This window comes from Alosa alosa, chromosome 4, assembly GCF_017589495.1.
Source record: "Alosa alosa isolate M-15738 ecotype Scorff River chromosome 4, AALO_Geno_1.1, whole genome shotgun sequence".
Classification (NCBI taxonomy): Eukaryota; Metazoa; Chordata; class Actinopteri; order Clupeiformes; family Clupeidae; genus Alosa; species Alosa alosa.
Window position 1 is genome coordinate 26316983 of NC_063192.1, and position 20839 is coordinate 26337821.

Genomic DNA, 20839 nt, shown 5'->3' on the forward strand with positions numbered 1-20839 from the left:
ACTTTCATGTGCTCACGCAAAACTTTAATGTGCACACGCAAAACTTTCATGTGCAAATTCAAATTCAAATGTCCAGCAGCCATGTGTTGTCTACCAACAAGCATTCACACTGCAATACACTAATAAAAACAGTTCATTAAAAAAAGCTCATGGAGAGGAGTCGGTCACTGCGGCTGCTTTGCTGGGCAACCACAGTGTCATGCAGGTGGCTCCTGTTCCTGAGGATGGATTTCATCATGTTCCTCATTCTTACATCCACCAAATCTCCTACTGAGTCCACCCTCCTCCCCAACACTGACACTGTTTGTCAAGTCAGTTCCCCTCCCTGGCTGTCATACAGTCTATAAAGACTTTGTAAGTCAACATTATATTATGCAGCATCATATAGTAGGCTAATATAATGTTGACTTACAAACAAAGTCTTTAAAGACTAATAAGGCCCATTGCTCTCCCATGTAAAACTTACAAAGCAGTGGTCCCCAAACTACGGCCCGCCACCTCATTTTGGGTGGCCCCCCAAAACATGTCCGTGGTATATAGCAACCGGCCCGCACGGGAGTACGACATCGTCAAACTATAACCTCCGTAGTTTCCCCCATTCATTCTCTATGGCGAGTCTTCACAGTACACATGTAATACTCTTTTTGTCCACTGGTGGTTATTTTGGCGCTGTTTCGCGTTTGCCATCAAAAACGGAATGAAATGTAGGCCTACCTGCAAACAACGTAAGAGGCCTATGCTGACTGCATCAGTGCTCAAAGTATTGTAAAAGTTTATCAATTAATTGTTAATAACTAACTAACTTCTATTCAAGTCATATTTCTGGGACTTTCTGGGATAATAATTATATACTTATAATTATTTCTATTTTGTATTCACTCGTTCAAATGTTCATAGGCCTACAAAGAGGTCACAAGTTCAGGTGAGTGAAAGTTAGAATGATGGTCATTTCAGACCACTTCAGCGCTTCATAAAATTCTCATAGTTTGAGAACTTTACATTTTCAGAGTTCAGAGTTCACCCATTTTTAATAAAATATACTTTTGGGAATGCAAACGTCTTTTTATTAGTATTATTTAATTTGAGTTTTACACTGATATGGCATGATGGCAATATAAACACAGCTAACAATGGTATTAAATTGCAATAGCCTATAGATTAAAAGTAATGGAATATTCGACTAAGGTAGACTGCTGTTGTTCACAGCACTAAGGTTTCGTGCAAACTCATGAAAGTTTTGCGTGAGCACATGAATGTTTTGAGTGAGCACATGAAAGTTTCATGTGAGCACATGAAACTAAACTTTAGTATCTTATCTCTGTCAGAGATACAAAGCAGAGGCAAATCCTGACCAAGTACAGGCTCAGTGGCCACACCCTTGCAGTGGACTGTATTATTTTACCTTTGTCTTTCATTCTTTTTCCCCCCCTATGGTTATCTGATCTATGGATGTTCCACATAAATGTCCACACACTGTTTTGTGTGATTGTTTTGCCAATGCAAATGCCCTTTTTGTCATGCCAATAAAGCACCTTTGAATTGAATTGATAAATGAGAAGTAGAGAGAGATAAGAGTTAAAGAGAGAGAAAAAAGAGAGAGAAAGAGGGAGAGAGACAGAAATGATAGGTAGAGAGAGATAAGAGAGAGAGGGAGAGAGAGACAGAAATGATAGGTAGAGAGAGACAGAAAAGAGAGAGATAGGGTGAATGTTTGAATGGAAAGAGTCAGGGGTGCATAGTTTGAGGAGATTACAATAATCAGGGAAACAGTAGGTCTACAGTCTCTCTCTTTCACACACACACACACACACACACACACACACACACACACACACACACACACACACAGTTTCATAACATGTCACATAACACACACACACACACACACACACACACACACACACACACACACACACACACTTACCCCCACACACTCACTCTAACACAGTCTAACAACGTGGGCTCAGACAAGCTAAGCTGCTCCATTAAAATTCCTCACCATGTATTTACACACACACACACACACACACACACACACATACACACACATACAGACTGACCTTTGGGGTCTGAACCACCAACTGAGGGAGGGTTTCTGGGAAGGGAAGAAGAACAAGATGGAGTATCGATAATGGCTTTGCCTGTTACTGCATCTGAAACGCACCTGCACACACCACACACACACACACACACACACACACACACACACACACACACACACACACACACACACACACACACACACACAGGGAGAGAGTATGAGAGAGACAGTCACACACATGCACACCTGAACATTATACACAGTCCATTGGTGATTACTGTCTGTTACTGCATCCCTGGAAAACAGGAAAAGTTCACTCCCTATCAAAGCTTTTTCTGCCCAGAGAGTTGCTATGATGGTATTATCTTTGAAAATTGTAGAGTGATACATTAAGTATTTAACACAAGTGGGTGTTGGTGGACACACACACCTCTGCACACACACACACACACACACACACTGTGGTGGAACACACATTAATCATTCTGATGAAAAGTGGACTAAGATGGTCCAAAATTGTTTGTAGAACTCACACACACACACACACACACACACACAGGAGTAAACTGGTAAAAAACAGATTATTTCTTCAGAGAGAGTGAGACAGTCGTTGGATTTGACACACAAATGTGTCTGTGTGTCAAGGCCCGTAGAAAGAAGTCATGATGTCAACATTGGGGGGACCAAATCTGTGGTGGGGTCTGAGGGAGCCCCCAAACAGAATTTCAATACATTTCATGCAAACGTATTATAGTCAGGTCAAGTCAATTTTGTTTCAGATTGCAAACTTGTTTTGTATTGTAAATGAGATGACACAGATGCCCAGCCCTGAGAGATGAGTTTTGTGAAAAGTCCATTTCAGTCCCTGGACCTGATTGACTCCATTTGTGTTCAAAATGTAAACTTTAAAAGAAAATTACAAACTGGTGTATCTTATGATAACCTCTATATTACACAGAATGTGGTTCTTTGCAAACTTATTACTTACACCTGAAGATAGGGGAGCAAAAGGAATTTTCCAAGCATCAGTTTTTAAACTAAGGCTTTAGAGTTTAGTTTAGGTTTTGCCCTCTTGCCTAATGGGCAAGATATTGTCTTTTTGAATTCTTTTATTGAATTAGATTTTTATTATGCTGGCCGATAATTGAGGAGGTTTTTAAATCACACAATTTTAACGTAGTTTGAAAGGGACAGGATTCAGGAATAGGCTACTAAGACAGGCCCCTCTTCTGTCTGACTCACCTCATGTTACCCTGTATGCATTATAGACTGGCTTCTGACAGAAATTACGTTTTGTGCCAACATGTAGAAACACTAGGCCTACTACAGCCTTTAATTGTGTGAATGGAGGTGCAAATTCCTTTCTTTGGTTATTGTCCATGATTCACATTAACTGTAGGCTATCACGTATTGTAAACGCCGCCAGATCACGTTTTGCCTGCATGGATGCGTGATTGAGTGCGCATCTAAATAATATGCAAGATGCAACAATCATTTCTAAGAGGCCTATACACGGTCATTTCTGGCATTACTACGAGCATATGATGCATTATTTATGTTGAAAGACGTGAAAGAAATGACACAGGCTTGCACAAATTCATAATTTAAAATAAAACGTTTCACTTTCACTATCATTGCGAGAATAGGCTACAATTTGGAAAATGTTCCCTTTCAGTCTGATCGGCTCCAAACATGTATGGGATTTCCTTAGCCTGTGCTACACTTTTCCAAGAAGTTTTGTGAAAATTGTACCGGTAGCTTTTGTGATATTGTTGACAGCCATACCTCACCGCAGTAGGGTGCAGTAAATGTAAGCTTTTGATAGCGCACGCCACTAACGAAAAACGGACAAACCACTCAGGGGTGTAGGCTACTCTGGAACCATAGGTCACTAATTTGTGCGTTATTTACATTTGATTACATTTCAGATACGTGTTGGTTTCCTGTAGGCCTAGTATAGCGCTTTATTCTTTCTTTATTTTTCTATGTCGAATATTGGGGGACATTTTGGTCATATTTGAATATTGGGGGGACACGTCCCCTCAATGTCTATGGTGACTCTGGCCCTGCTGTGTGTATGTGTGTGTGTATGTGTGTGTGTGTGTGTGTGTGTGTGTGTGTGTGTGTGTGTGTGTGTGTGTGTGTGTGTGTGTGTGTGTGTGTGTGTGTGTGTGTGTGTGTATGTGTGTGCGTGTATCACCCTTTGTTGAAGAAAACGGACCATCCAGTGACAAACTTGGGATCTCTGGTGAAGAGGAGGAAGGCGAAGATGATGAAGAAGAAAGCTGATGGCACTCTCCGCAAAACCTGCGACACAAACTGTGTGAGTGGGTGTTTGTGTAGATGTGTGTGTCTGTCTGTGTGTTATGTAGTGTGTGTGTGTGTGTGTGTGTGTGTATTATAGAGGGTGTGTGTGTGCGTGCGTGTGTGTATTATATTGGGTGTCAATGTGTGTGCATACGATAGAGGTCCGAGTTTCTTGTAGTCCTCATCGATGACCGCTTGCGCTTTTGCCTCTGCAGCGGCCCTCTCATCCTGCTTTCTTATACACAACCTGTAAACAAACAAACTCAAATGTACAGCAGCATACAGGCCATCACCACTTACTTGCAAATACTACTGTATATGCGTTCTCTAGTGAGTGGGTGGTGATTTGGAGAATCACACCATTGAGCAATAATAAGCTTAGTCTATGTCTGTCTTTCAGAGAAGAGAGAAGGAAGCTCTGATATACTTAGAGCAGGGTTTTTTTTTTTAATTCGGTGAATGCGAGCCTCCCTTTAAAGTACATAAGGACAGCTGTTGCCTCTGATCTGGTGTTGATGCCCCTTATCTCCCCAGATCTGGTGTTGATGCCCCTTATTGCCCCTACTTTCATGTGCGCATATGAAAAGGTTTTGTGTGAGCACCTGAAAGTTTCGCGTGAGCACATGAAAAGTCGGCTACTGATGCTTTGTAGGTTTTACATGGGAGAGCAATGGGCTTTATTAGTCTATAAAGACTTGAATGTAAGTCAACATTATATTATGCAGCATCATATAGTAGGCTAATATAATGTTGACTTACAAACAATGTCTTTATAGACTAATACTGTAAGGCTTTTCTTTGCTCTTCTATGTAAAACCTACAAAGCATCAGTAGTCGACTTTCATGTAAACTCTTAAACTTTTTCAGGTGCTCACACATAAAAACCTTCCTACATGAATGTTTTGTGTGAGCTCATGAAAGTTGTTGGTTGGAAAGTTTAGAGTGAGCACATGAAAGGTTTGAGTGAGCACATGAAACTAAACTTAAGATCTGGTGTTGATGCCCCTTAATGTCCCTGATCTGCTGTTGATGCCCCTTATTGCCCCTGACCTGGGCCCAGTTTCCTGAAAGCATCTTAAGCCTAAGAGCGTCGTAAAGTCCCTCTTACGAACGTCTTAAGATTTGCCGACTGTTTCCCGAAACCATCGTAGCTTAAGAACGTCGTGAAAACACTCGTAGATCTGAGTGCTCCAGAGTTTCGTTACCGGCTAAGAGCGTCTTAACAGTACTTCTCACTGAGGTCACCAACAGGACATACAGAGGAATTACAACTTAGAATACATAATCCAACTTACGTTCCCATTCTTTATTGTGTTTACCTGTGATGAATTAGATTTTAGCGTGCAAAACAGCATAGCCTACATTTAATGGTCATAATAATGTGATGAAAAGCGGACAAAAATGCAATCAAGTTATGAAACGAGACGTTGCCAGAATAGTTTGCCATTATCTTTGCTAAGTGAGGGCTATATTTTATTAGGCCTATAAGGGTACAAGCAGAGAAAGGAACATGTGGTTTAGTCTGTTGGCCTACTGCATCAAAATCTAAGCCTACACATTTCCTCACTTTCTTACTTCGACTTCTTTCTTATCTTCAAGCGTGTTCTTAAGTGACACAGCTTGAAAAAAAAAGTATTGCATGGTGCAACAATCTAATCTTAAATAATTACAATTATTTATGTCTGTGTGTGGTATATAACCTACTTGGGATGCTTACATGCAGATGTCAAAGTGTTTCTATTTTCGTATTGATGTGAATTGATGTGTAGATCCGAAGTTTAAACGGTAGGCCTATAGCTGTGACGTGCAGTCACCTGACATCACCATCAAATCAGAAGATATTTCAGAACTATTGCGTGGACAGCTCCCTTAAGAGCATCTTAAGAGCAGTCCACGTCGTTCACTTCTGAGCATGTTCAGGAAACAGTCGGAAAAACCAAACGAACGATCGTAAGATGAATCGTAGAAAACCCTCTTAAGTAGCGTGTCTCCGTCGTTATCGGGAAACTGGGCCCTGGTGTTGATTCCCCTTATTGCCCCTGATCTGGTGTTGATGCCCATTGTTGCCCCTAACCTGGTGTTGATGCCCCCGTAGAGGTAGGAGATCCAGAACCAGCCCAGCAGCAGGAAGATGCACATGAGGGGGAAGGCGAACACGAACCACGAGCCAAAGTTAATCAGGTCACACTCTGGGAAGTAACTGCAGAGAGATGGGGAGAGAGAGAGAGAGAGGGAGAGAGAGAGAGGGAGAAAAAAGAGAGAGAGGAGAGAAAGGGGGAGATAGATAAAGAGAGAGGGAGAGAGAGGGGAGAAAAGAGAGAGAAGGAGAGAGAGGAGAGTAGATAGCAGAGAGAGAGAGGGAGAGAAAAAACAGAAAAGAAAGAAAGAGAGAGAGAGAGAAAGAGGAGTGCAGGATTACTACAGCAGGCAGTCCAAAATGAGCGCAGGGCAACCACCAATTTAGAACAGAGCACAGGGTGCAGGTGTGTGTGTGTGACTTGCATGCATGTTGAAATTTAATCACAAGAATGCTGGATGAAGGAACGGCACCATGTCACATAACATTATGACGCAGCCAAACAATACAAAGCGCCAAGTTAGAATCATTATCTGTGTGTGTGTGTGTCTGTCTTGAGCTGTCCCACCAGTATAAAGTTGGGTGCAGTGCTTGTGATTGTGGCGGTGCCCCCGATGCTGGTAGCGTAGGGTGTGTGTGTGTGTGTGTGTGTGTGTGTGTGTGTGTGTGTGTGTGTGTGTGTGTGTGTGTGGTACCTCTTGAGCTGTCCCACCAGTATAAGGTTGGGTGCGGTGCCCGTGAGTGTGGCGGTGCCCCCGATGCTGGCGGAGTAGGGGATGCAGATGAGGAATCCCTTCCAGACCTTCAGCTGGTACTGAGCCTCCATACGCACCTCCTCAGGGGAGGCAGTCTCCATCCTCTCCACCTCCTCTCTCCTGTACACACACACACACACACACAGTCAAACACACATGTATGCACACACACACACACACACACACACACACACACACACACACACACACACACACATACACACACACACACACAAGCACGGATGCACGCACACATGCACACATACGTACGCATGCACGCATGCACACACACACACACACACACGTACACACATAGGAATGCTTTCATTTGGATCCGAAAGGCAAGCAAGGAAAACAAGATCCAAATACCCTGGGAAGAACCATTGCCAAGGTGACAGGTCTACATGGCTCACCTACTTTTACAGGTCCTTCCATTTCTAATACTCAACACATTAAGGATAAACAAAACAACACACACACACACACACACACACACACACACACACACACACACACACACACACATACACACACCGTTTTTTAAACTGTAATCCGTTTTTAATGAGTGTGTATGGTGTGTTAGAGTGTGTGTGTGAGAGAGTGTGTGACCCTGACCCCTCCTGTTGTGTCTGCTGTGTCTGCATGGGGCCCCTCTATTAGGTGTAAACAAACTCTATCATCCCTCTCCCCCCTCCCTCTCAGGGCTCCTGGGTCTTATCGTGCCTTCCATTTGTATGTGGTGACGGTGTGTGACAACCCTTAACTTGTGAAATGATGTAACTGAAGTCGTCAGAACTCGCCGTGAACTAGGGGTCATTTGATTTGTACAAGACCGCTTCATATCGTCAGACGACTATAGGGGGGCCTGCCTTCGCATAATTTTGCACAACTTCGTCTTTTTCGGTCATCTTACTACTCGAAAAAAAGAGCCCTTTGTACAAATGGAACGCACAATTACCACAGTACACACCTCTTTTTATCTGTCTATCAGGGGTAAACAAACTCCACCCTCTCCACATTCCTTTACGGCTCCTGTGGCCTTCATGTGTCTTATCTCAGCACATACCTCTCTCTCCCTCTCTCTCTCTCTCATCTATCTATCTGTCTATCTATCTATCTATCTATCTATATATCTATCTTCCTCTCTCTCACCCCCCACCTCCCTCTCTCTCTCCCTCTCTCTAATATAGCAGAAGAAAGGAAACAAGGAGCAATGAGCTGTAATGTAAATATAGAATGAACAGTTGTACAAATAATAGTTGGGTGATAGGATTGTGTGTGTGTGTGTGTGTGTGTGTGTGTGTGTGTGTGTGTGTGTGTGTGTGTGTGTTGTGTGTGCTTGCATGTGTGTTTGTGTGCATGAGTGTGATAAGTGACCCTTATCAAGGTAACAAGCAAAAGGTCCATGCTGTGGCCACACCCAGGACGGGTTGGAGAATCATCCCAGGCAAGGGAGATGGGGGGGGGGGGGAGGCTTAATTATCATATAGAATAACAAATGGTTACCAGACCTATTTGCATTAGAAGCCTAATTCATTTACATTTAGAGTGGTTGAGGTACCTTGAAATAGTATATGTGGCTAGAATTTGAGATACTATTATGTTTCATGTGTTTAGATACAGCTTTTTACTGAAATAAAGACTGAATGCTGAATCAGCCAACAGAAACCTTCACCAAGAAGTGTGTCCATTTTTGTCTTCCAAAGTTGGTACAGTATTTTGAAGCCTAGTGAAATAGGTCTGTCTGACATTGTCATATTTTGCTCAGTGTAGAAGAAAGTGCTCCTCTGTCTCAACCTTCTCTACCTGACAGTCACCACATATTCGTAGCTCTCTTGGCAGCCAGGTTTCTCTCGCTCTCCCTCTCTCAATTCAATTCAATTCAAAGGTGCTTTATTGGCATGACAAAATATTTGCATGCATGCCAAAGCAGTCATATAAAACAGTGCATAGATATTTATGTGTAATATACATAGATCTAAACGTATATAAAATTATAAGATATCCATAGGTAAAAGAAGGATGGAGGAAAATCTCTCTTTCTCCCTGCTGCTCTTCTCTCTCTCTTTCTCCCTGCCCCTCTTCTCTCTCTTTCTCCCTGCCGCCTCTCTTCTCTCTCTCTTTCTCTCTCTCTTTCTCCTTGCCCCTCTCTCTAATTTCTCTCTCTCTCTCTGTTTCTTGCACTAGTACATCACTCACGTCACTTTGCATTGTGTACATCACTTTGCACATGTGTCATGTCTCTCTATCTATCCTTCTTGTTCCTTTCCTCGTGGTTCTGCCAGTGTGTTCATCTGTCTGTCTCACACACATGGTGTTATTGGGACCATCGAGGGGGTGTGGGGGGGGCCTCTATGTGTTTGTGTGTGTGTGTATATGTGTGTGTGTGTGTTTATGTGTGTGTGTGTGTGTGTGTGTGTGTGTGTGTGTGTGTGTGTGTGTGTGTGTGTGTGTGTGTGTGTGTGTGTGTGTGTGTGTGTGTGTGTGTGTGTGTGTGTGTGTGTGTGTGTGTGTGTGTGTGTGTGTGTGTGTGTGTGTGTGTGTGTGTGTGTGTGTGTGTGTGTGTGTGTGTGTGTGTGTATGATTCAGACCTCATGGGCTCATGTAGCCTCTGTCAGTTTCTGTTCTCTATCTGAGTTTAGGAGTGAAGCTAATGATTACACACATAGGACACAACACTCTTATCAGTCAGTCAGGCCATTAAGGTCCCAGAGTGGAGTTCTAGTCGTGATCTCAGGGCCACATTAGGGCCGCATCAGGACAACTACATGCTGACACTCACCCATCCTCCATGGTCAGGATGTGCTTCTCTGACGGCTCTGAAGGAAGGACATGCAGCTTCACTTCACCTGTGGAGACACAAAGACTGTGTGAGCGTGTGTGTGTGTGTGTGTGTGTGTGTGTGTGTGTGTGTGTGCAGGGGCGTAGATTTGCGTGGGGACTGAAGCACCAATGTCAAATTACGACTGAAATGTCCCCACCAATATTCAGATGGGGAAAAAAGTGGTCACATGCGCTACACAAAGAGTTAAATCATTTCTCACTTCAGTGCTGCGGATCATCTCGTACAGATCTTGTAATGTGCAGTAGCCTATAAGGGTAAATCGCGCTGATTTGAAGTTACCTATAATAACTACCAGTGGGTCGCAGTCTCCTGCGCAGCATGGCGCAGAGCTTCAGCTTCACTTTACTACAAGGCATATGAAGGGCGTCCAAATTCACCCATTATTCTCTGTTGAACTCCTCGAGAAGTAGGCTACTCATCACACATGTGTCACATGATAGAGCCTTTTCTCAGCTTTTAAACGGTGCTAGCTAGCCACTATTTTCTGTGATAAACAGTTCGCGAAAAAAAATAACTTTTAGAGAAACCGAGACAAATGGATCTCCACATCCATTTGTCTCGGTGGAATATCGTAGGCCTACACACTCTTCACGCAACACATGACAAACCATATATCAGAATAAACAGCAGACCTTACCGAACACAAAGGTGTAATGCATTCCCGTGTATAGTTAGCTGTTCCAGAGTAATCCGGTTTTGAAATAAATTGTAGAAAAATTCAACATGGTCTTTCGGCTTTAAGCATTTCTTAAAACTGAGCTGTGCTTACATCGCCTAGATATCTGTAATTATTAGAATCAGAGAATATACAGTCAGCTCACGGTTAAGAGTTTGTCAATGTAGCCTTAATGATTTCTTTTCACAAAATGCTAAGCATGCATGTACAGTATTTAAGTTTCTTAAAACTGAGCTGTGCTTAAATGGGTCAATGCATGATTTCATAACAGACCAAATAGAAAATAAATGTTAAATATAGCCTACATATCTGTACATATTAAAATCAGATTATGTAGGCTACACGTGTATAGTTAGATCAAGTTGGACAGTAGCACATTTTAATCATGGATAGTAGTTGGACAGTAGCACATTTTAATCATTTTATATAGCCTATCTATAGTGGCTGGTGAAAGAGTTGAGTGGCTTTTTTTCGGGGTGTTAGTGGGTAGTGTCCCCACCAAAGCTCAGACCAACCTACCACCTACGCCCTTGTGTGTGTGCATGTGTGTGCGCTCATAAGACCCATAGTAACGTTAGTCTCCACATAAAACCCATCGTCATGTTGGCCTCCATAAAAAAGTTTGGTGTATTTTAATAAATCACCTCTTGGTTATTGATTGGGTTGTGTTGTACTGGGAGTAACTAGTGGAAAAGGGTGAAAGACCAGAGTCCACTTTGGTTTATATATCATCAGTCCTCACATGTGTCCTCACAGGATCCTGGAAACCTGAAAAGCACGTTCTGCTGATGAGCCACACCAGCCGGTTCCAGCACGTTCTACTGCTGAGGAACCAGTTGAACTATTATTACTGTAATCATTTGACTGATGGTTTCATCCAAAGCAGTTATTACAGGTTCAGTTTTGATATGCCTAGCTTTTCAGGCTACTGCATGCTAACCTTAGCCACTACACTACTATTAGCCACTACACTACTACTGCATGCTAGCCTGGCTCCTTAGCCACTACACTACTACTGTATGCTAACACTACTACTGCATGCTAGCCTGGCTCCTTAGCCACTACACTACTACTGCATGCTAACCTGGCTCCTTAGCCACTAGACTACTACTGCATGCTAACCCGGCTCCTTAGCCACTACACTACTACTGCATGCTAGCCAGTCTCCTTGGCCACTACACTACTACTGCATGCTAACCTGGCTCTTTAGCCTCTACACTACCACCGCCCTGTTCTGGCACGAACCAGTCACTGCCCATGCAAACCGCGAACAGACAACCACATTGGTCAAGTGATCCAAATTAGATAAAAGTTTTACACTTTTAAACTGCTTCTCTAACCAAGGTTTATTGATCTTATATCATGATCAAAAATCTAGCTGGTATTATTTTTAGTATATAGAGACTTACCAGGCCCTTTTTTTTGTCATTTCATTTTGACGGACAATGTGAAAAATGGTGTTGGGTTTTACAACAGCATCAAACGCGATTCGGCCAATCATTAAGAAGGACCAGAACTAGGGTTTTCGTTTTAGAAAACAAGATGTATTGGTAAATGACACACATGCACACACACACACACTGACCCTCTGCAGGGGTCTGGACCTTGCACTTCTCCTTGAGCGTAGCCAGGTCCCCGAAGAGGCTCTCCAGGATGGCGTTAGCGATGGGCAGCATCATGGCTGTGGTTGCCGTGTTACTGAGCCACATGGACAGGAAGGAGGAAGTGATCATCATCCCCATGATCAGCCTGAGGTTGGGATACACACACACACACACAAACACACACACAACACACATACACACACATGCACACCAATGCACACAAACACACACACACACACACACACACACACACACACACACACACACACACACACAAGCATGAGGTCAGACTGGTGAGAGTAACAAAATACAAAGAAGCGTAGCACACACACACACAAAACACACACACACACACACACACACACACATGCTGTGCTCTCACCATGCTGGCTTGACGCCGACGATCTGCAGGACCTTGAGGGCGATGCGGCGGTGCAAGCCCCACTCCTCGATGGCGGACGCCATGAGCAGGCCGCTGAGGAACAGGAAGTTGGTCTCCAGGAAGTACTGTGGGCACACCTTCTTGGAGGGCAGGATGCCGATGGTGGGGAAGAGGCAGACGGGCAACATGGCCGTCACGGCCAGCGGTAGAGCCTCCGTACACCAGAACACCGCCATCAGGAGCACCACATACAGACATTTACCCTCCTAACACACACACACACACACACACATGGATACACACACACACACAAAGATACACACACACACACACACATGAATACACACACAAAGATACACACACAATCACGGATACATACACACATACACAAACACACACACACACACACAAAATCACAGATACATACACACACACACAAACAGCCAAAGACACACACACAAACAATTCAGACACCAAAGCAACTCTGACATAATGACAGTTGCAATGACAGTGGTAGGATTGATGTCCTACTGGAGTTGGAGCCAAGTCTAATCTTCTGATTACCCTGCTCTCACAATCCACATGCAGGGTTGCACACATACTGAGCATGAAGATGCTCAACAGCTCACTGGCTGAACAACAGATTGATTGTGTGTGTGTGTGTGTGTTTGTCTGTACTGTATGTGTGTGTGTGTGTGTGTGTGTGTGTGTGTGTGTGTGTGTGTGTGTGTGTGTGTGTGTTTGTGTATGTGTGTGTGTGTGTGTGTGTGTTTGGCTGTACTGTATGTGTGTGTGTTTGTGTTTCACATGAGAGCTTGAATGTGTGTTGTGAATGTGCGAGAGCGTGAGTGTGTGTGTGTTCCACCTGAAAGCTTGAGTGTGTGAGTGTGTGCAAAAGTGTGTGTGTGTGTAAGTGTGTGTCTGTGTGGGGGGGTAAGTGTGGATAAGTGTGTGTGTGTGTGTGTGCTCCACTTGATGAGAGCTTGAGTTTGTGAATATGTTAAATCAGAGATTGTCTTGCTGGCTCAAAGACGTTTTGGCTGGCCAGCTGAAGCCAGTGTGTGACCAGCCTGTCAACGTCCTGCTGAGGCCAGATCACAACACAGCACCTCAGAGCCCTGGCCAGCCAATCACGGTACCTCACCGCTCTAGCCAGTCAATAACAGCAGGCAAATCTGCTTCTGTGGGAACATGTCCCGGACCTTTTTTAAGTAGTGATCTAGTGTTTTCAAGAGTGATGATAATTACAGCCCTGCGTCCAGATAACTGCCCCCTGCCCCCCCCCTGACCCAGCTGGGCCCCGCAGCAAGAGCGGAAACATCAACTCTCAGGGTCATCCCCGGCCACATGGAAATCAAACACACCACAGCTACGACTACAGCAGACTGTGCACCCAAATGAACTCAACTGGGTACAAAAAAACTTAGTACAAAATTCACTGAGATATTCGCTTGGAGGTCCGCAGCACCATCTAAGCTTCGTGGACAGGTGTTCGGATGTCCACAAAAACATGCTTTAAAGCAGTGTTTGTCAAACTTTTTTTCTGGGGACCCACTTTTTAAAAATGACAGACTATCGCCACCCAACTCGTGACTGTGGTAGTTAACAAACTAGATCAGTGGTTCTCAAACTTTTTCTTTCATTCCCCACTTTGATCAAGGGGGCATTCTCGAGCCCCACCTGTCCCTCATCGCTCTAAGAAAGTGGTAGGTCAAGCTTAAAATTGTCAAATTTATTGAAATAATCACAAGTTCTAAATATATCCTCTTCAACGGAGTTAAAATCAGCTGGTGCTGCAGATATAATAATAAATAAATACATAACACACATATTTCTGTTTTCCAGCAACATATTAGGAAGCATAGGCCATTTTACAGCATTGTACAATATATTCAATGAAATACCAACATGCTGCATTAAATGGATCCATAATCCAGTCATACTGAGCACTGCTGGTTGGGAAATATTTTTGAAATAAACTTTGCAGGGATGTGCAGAGGCCTACTGTTTAATACATGGGATCACAAGAGTGCCTCCCAATCAGACGTTTCAGCGATTTCGCTCAGAAATCTCAAAGGCATAATACTGTCGCGATCGAGGCGCCTGTCCCATACTCAAGTTTTTTGGTGAATGCAGTAATCTTATTTGCTAGGTGAGGTAGGTGCTTGTCTTTGCCTTGTAACTGGACATTTAACTCAAATGTATCGCTAAGATATATCAAATATATCACTAAGATAGGCCAGCTTCGTCAAGAAATGTTCATTAGGGAAGGTGCTTGCAGATTCAAACATGCGCTCTCCCTCCAAGAAGAGGCGACTCGGAGCTCAAACACGCGCGACAGCACTTTACCTCGGGAAAGCCGGCTTGCCTCGCTGTGAAACAGTACAGCCTTTTGGTCAGCTACCATCTCTTCGCAAAGTGCGGAGAATAGACGCGCTTTTAATGGTTTTGATGAAATTCACCACTCTCACAACAACGTTCAGAATCTCATGTAGGTCGGGACTAACTAAGCTGCCTTGACACGAGCGCTTCCCTGTGAATGACACAGTGCGTCCATTGCGCATCGGGTGCTACCTGGGCCCAAGATAAAAAAAAAAAAAAAAACCTCCTGTTTTTCACGTCAGTTCACGCCCCACCTGGCATGTCTCCGTGACCCACAGTTTGAGAAACGCTGCTTTAAAGATAGACACACGACTGCTTCCACAAACCCCAAAAAGCATTGAAATAGGCGCGCCTGCAGGTGTACGTCTGTATGCACTGTGCGTACCATCAGGCTACTCAACAACGAGAGAAAATTTCCCGTGTGTGTGTGTGTGTATTTACAACAATTGGCCCACCATACCTTCCCAACTATGCACAGTATCCCATTAGCTGCATGCCATCAGGCTATTTACAATTTTCTATTACATAAAGTTAGTGAACACGTTATCAAAATTAACGCGCACACATTTTGTTTAAGCAGGAGAGAGAATATTATGCATGCAGGCACGCACCCAGATAGCAAGAGGCTGGCGGACCACTGGGGGCATAGCTGGCGGTCCGCTGGCATTTTGCTCATCGGTTCTCTGGCGTTCCGCTGGCGGGTTGCAGACAAATTGCCCAATATGTTGCCACTATTGGTCTAAAATCTTTTTCATTTGTTCAGTTATATTCCATATATAATTTTATTAACTTTTCTTTATATTCATGACAAGTTAAATTTAAAGAGATGATGGTCCAACGGCGGACCACAAGTGGCCACCGGCGGCATATACCAGCGGTGCGCTATCTGCCAATCTGATTTTGCTATCTGGGTAGGCTACTTGTAGTTTTCTTTTACTCGGTTATCTGGTTATCAGCACACAATGTTGAGCTAATTCACTAACTCAATACTCATCATGGTCCATGATTCATAGGTATCACAAGTTTAAACGACGAAAACAAAGGTTGGATGCAGCAAAGCTAGGGGAGTTATTCCACATGGGCAAGAACAAGGTAGGCAATTGCTTCAGAAAGTTATACTGCATTACAGCTGTTTAAAGCCAGATGTCACGGTAGCCTACACTAGAACAAAACTAAAGGTAACTTTAGCCTGTATAGGGCTGTATCAAGTTGTCCAAATGAATAGGTCATTGTAGACTTTGTTGTTGTATAATTGCGTGTGGATGTTGCTATGCTATGTAGGCTACTTTTTTGCTGGCCAATGCACAGACCTAAAACCGGGAAACGGACAAATATTGTACACGCGTAAATTTTTTGCGGATGGGATGGGTGTGCGTACCATAATATGAAATGTTTCCGATGACGTTGTGACAAAACCAACATATTTAGGCCTACTCTTACGGTCATGCATAGAACTAGATGTACCACAGAGCGGTACAAAATATGACCGCCGCCCTGAAAGGCATATATGATTCTAACTGTCTCACTGAATTTTATTATGCACACTCAATTCTCACTGGTATCTGCTAGACAACAAGTACCAAAACATGATTAGTTCATAGATTTCACATGTAAAATACATTTTAAACAACCCCACCCCCATCTTGCCTGTTCATAATTCTGAGAAATTCTTGAATTGTGTGCATGTGTGTGCATGTTTATGTTTATGTGCCTGTGTGTGTGCATGTGCATGCATGCGTACATATGTCTACTGTGTGAGTATGTGTCATACGTATGATTACTGTGAATGTATGTGTGTGCGTGTGTCTGTTTATGCACATGTGTGCATATGGAATGACCCCTGGAGGCAAACATATGCAAAAAATTGGTCATCCTAGGCCCTATGGTTCTCAAGATATTCACAGAAAACTCTGTTGGTGTATGGTCACTAAATGTACATAAATTAATTTATTGTATGGCCCCCCATGAACGAAAGTCCACGAAACTTGGCATGCATTCGGAGGGTGTCATAATGATCCTACACTTTTAATTTCGTGCAGTTTTGACCATGTCAGCCAGAGATATTGTGATTGCTTTTTAATTTTTAACTAGGTGGCGCTATACATGAAATAAGTGGTTATGGAATGGGTTGACATGGCCCCTTAAGATCAACATACAAAAAAGGTGGTCCTCCTAAACCCTACGGTTCTCGAGATAGACACAGAAAACTGTGTCTGCCCTACCCTCCTTTCGGGGGTCCAGTCCAGCAGGGGGGCTACAGATCAAAACGAAAAACCATGGTTCCATGCTATCCATGTGGGGCTACATGCCCACCAAGTTTCGTGTACCCCGGTCTTTCAGTGTCCCAGGAATCCTTGACGGAAAATTGGCCATGCGAAAAAGAAAAAGAAAAGAAAAAAAATCTGACTAAACCTATATGACCGCTTCTTCACTGCGCTGCGGTCATAATATGTACAAATGCACTGGCGTGTTTGTTAGTGTTTGAATGGTTTCGCCCTTAGAGCACGCCTGATGCTGATCGTGGGTCCGAGCGCGGTTGCCGGTCTGTCTGCGCGGCTGTGCGCGTCTTACCTTGGGCGGCATGAGGAACACCAGCGGCAGGAGCACGAGCGGAGTCAGTAGCAGGATCAGTTGTTTGCGGACGCACATGAATTTGCGCAACAGTCTCCGGAGACCCTCCATGATTCAGTCTTGTTTCCTTCAAACTCTTTTGCACTCCAAACTTCTTTAGCTTCCCCCCGACTTCCCACAGAGGATTGAGTGTTGCTGTAGTGTTGGGCTCCAAAACTTCTGTCAACTTCACCACTTTTCCCTCCTTTGTTGTTTTAGTACCCTGGGGGAAGATTAACAATTCGCTTACACGTTAACTCCTCAGGCGAACGTCTTTAGTTCCGCATGTGTCCCGAAAAAGGGCTTTTGCAAGAAATCTGATGTAGCGTAGGCAAAGGAAAACACGCGTATTTCATATTTCAGAAGTTGGGAAGCAATTGATACAAAGTCAATTGCTTAAATACACGCGGGGTGTACCAAGCTTACCAAATAGCGCATGAAAAGAGAGATTGAGAAATGCAGTGTTTTCCCGTCAGTTGAGCTTATTTACTAAGCTTTTCTCTAAGTGCCTTGGTCTTACAGCTTTGCCTATTTGTGAGTTTTCTTGGCCTGACAATTAACATTCTCGCACTGAGAATGATGCTAAACTTTATTGCAGGTCTGCAGACACTTGAAACGACCTGTTCAAATATAGTAAAGTAACTGAACTTTGACTGTCTTTGTAGTCTAACCACAATGGTTCACCTATTTTTTTTAAAGAGATAAGTGATGTAGGTGGAGATCACGTTAAAGCCTACATGCTCAGTGAGCTAAATTAGTCCGCTACTGCCTAGAAGGATACACATTCATTGTCATGTCATTTCAACTCGAAAGTGAACTTAAACAGTACAAGCATTTCTGTGTCAACTATCAGACTTTTGATGGTAAATAATCTTGCACGCACACACACACACACACACACACACACACACACAGGGCTGCACAATTAATTAACCACCTGTGCAAACCTCCTGCAGGCCCACCTGACGGGTACCTGAGATGTGCCTCATCTGGCCATGTGCTGATGCTGCAGGCCATCACCCTGCTCATCTGTCTGGACATTAATATCCAGACTATGCAGGTGAGGGGCCATCCTCTCCTCCAGGGGCGGATCTAGAGATTTTTTCCTGGGGTGGCGAAGGGGTGGCATGAGGTTCCAGGAGGGGGGCCATGGACATTATTCAAAACTTAAAATTCTACGGATTTCATTGAATATGTTTTGTTCTCTACATTACATTACACGAGGTAGGAGGAAAATCGGAGATGTAGCTGGCGTTTTGGATGATGTGGGTCTTAATATGTGAATTTCTTTCTCTGTGTAATCACTATACAGTCTGTGTAGTCTGTACTTAAATTATACAGTGTCAAAAAGCAATTCTAGGGGTGTTTGGAGGTATGTTCCCCCAGAGAATTCTTTTAAAAAATGACCCCTCAAATGATTTCTTCTAGTTAGTTTTGAGGGAATATGGATACATTTATAAAATAAGCCATAAATAGATTTAGGTTATATGGATTGAAACAAGATTCTGATGATTTGGGGGTATTTTTAAAACATGAACCCTCAAATGATGTCTTCTAGTGAGTTTTGAGGGAATATGGACAAATTTAGTCATACAAAATAAGCCATCGGTAGATAAAAAAAGAATATTAATATCCAACACTATCTAACTGCCTTTTCCAAGTATGTAGTCTAAATTACTGAAACAATTTGTGAAATAAGATACCAGAGACACTAGGCAAATATGTATAGGCCTGTCATGCAGTTGGTAGCACCATACATAGGTTAGGCTATTGCAAGGCTTAAAGCAAGGACATTTTCTGTGCCTTTAAGTTAGGCTATTATTTTTAAGACCTAATATTATATAGATATTATAATATTATGATATCAAATAATGTTTTTGCTCAGAACGAACCTAAATGGAAATCAGTCCCCCTCAGTCCCTGATCTTTAGTGCCAAATGTTACGTTTTGCCATTCACAATTTAGGCTACTCACTCACTCACAAAGTGGTGAATAAGGAAGTACATATATACTGTATTAAAGTACCTTTATAAATATCCTATTAAAACGACCTCAAACACGAGTGAACAAGCAACATGTTAATTTCTTGAGGACACAAACTCCTGTGCTGGCCTCAGCTTGTTGGTTCATCTACCAGCAAATGATTGAAATCTATCACCCAATGAAACTGGAAGATTTAACTGGAATCTAAGCAATTACATCTCATGCACAACACTTCATATGTGATGTGCTTTCTAGTCTAGTAGCCTACTCTAAGTAGGGTTTGTTTGAAAATAGTAGGCTACTTTTACTTATTGTGATTGAGTAGAATTTCAGTCATGTAACTGTAGGCTACTTTTACTTGTGTAGATTGATTCACACTATATATGAAAAGAAAGGGTAAAAAAAACGCAACCGCCACCAGCTTGACACCGATTAGATATTCTAGTTTGATTTGACATGTCGACCAAATTTGGATAGTCATAGATGCTGGGAAAGTGGATGCATGACAATTTTGAGAACCCGTGTTGAATTATCACGTGTATGGGTTGACATTGACAGCAGTATTTAGGCTACAATCAAATGTTATAAACTAGCGACACACACAAATAGACTTTAAACGTTAAACGTTAAGCTATGCATGAGCATGCCCTTATTATCTGACCTGACCATCATCAAAAAATTTGATGAGACAAAGTCTTGCGGATGTAAATGACGTAGACTAACAGTGAGGTTGTTGCCGGGTTAACTGATGGACTGACTATGGGTCTGATTATGGACTTTTTCGACTTGGTGGTCAAACTTACCACTTCGTTGTAGACCTACAGACAGTTGACACATAGTTGCATGCACTGTGCAATCTGCTGCCAATGGTGAAATTTTGCGGGGGTCACTGCGCTGATGGTGATGGGTGAAACCATTGTGAGGGGGCGGGGGATTCTAAATCGGCGATTTCTGTTTGAGAGGAGTTTGGTGCGGGTTTCACACCTTCTCACAGTCCAACATGTATGAACATAAAATATATAAAAATATTATCTGATTTATAAATGGGGTGGCAACAGGGGTGGCAAGACTGTGTCCCAGGGGTGGCAGTTGCCACCCTTTGCCACCCCATAGATCCGCGCATGCTCTCCTCTCCTCTCTATCCTCCCCTCTCTCTTCTCCTCTCTGTCCTCCCTCT

General features: G+C 43.2%; 1 protein-coding gene across 1 annotated transcript in view; it reads right to left on the reverse strand.

Moving 5' to 3' along the window:
• Positions 1–18117, reverse strand: part of slc13a3 (solute carrier family 13 member 3) — a 23835-nt gene extending 5718 nt beyond the window's left edge. Inside the window, 10 exon segments of the mRNA XM_048241979.1 lie at positions 2053–2122; positions 2125–2164; positions 4242–4332; positions 4489–4595; positions 6423–6548; positions 7121–7300; positions 9963–10029; positions 12287–12450; positions 12688–12953; positions 17641–18117. Coding sequence (XP_048097936.1) covers positions 2053–2122; positions 2125–2164; positions 4242–4332; positions 4489–4595; positions 6423–6548; positions 7121–7300; positions 9963–10029; positions 12287–12450; positions 12688–12953; positions 17641–17751 — 1222 coding nt within the window. The 5' untranslated portion in view covers positions 17752–18117.
• Between the last annotated feature and the right edge of the window lie 2722 nt (positions 18118–20839).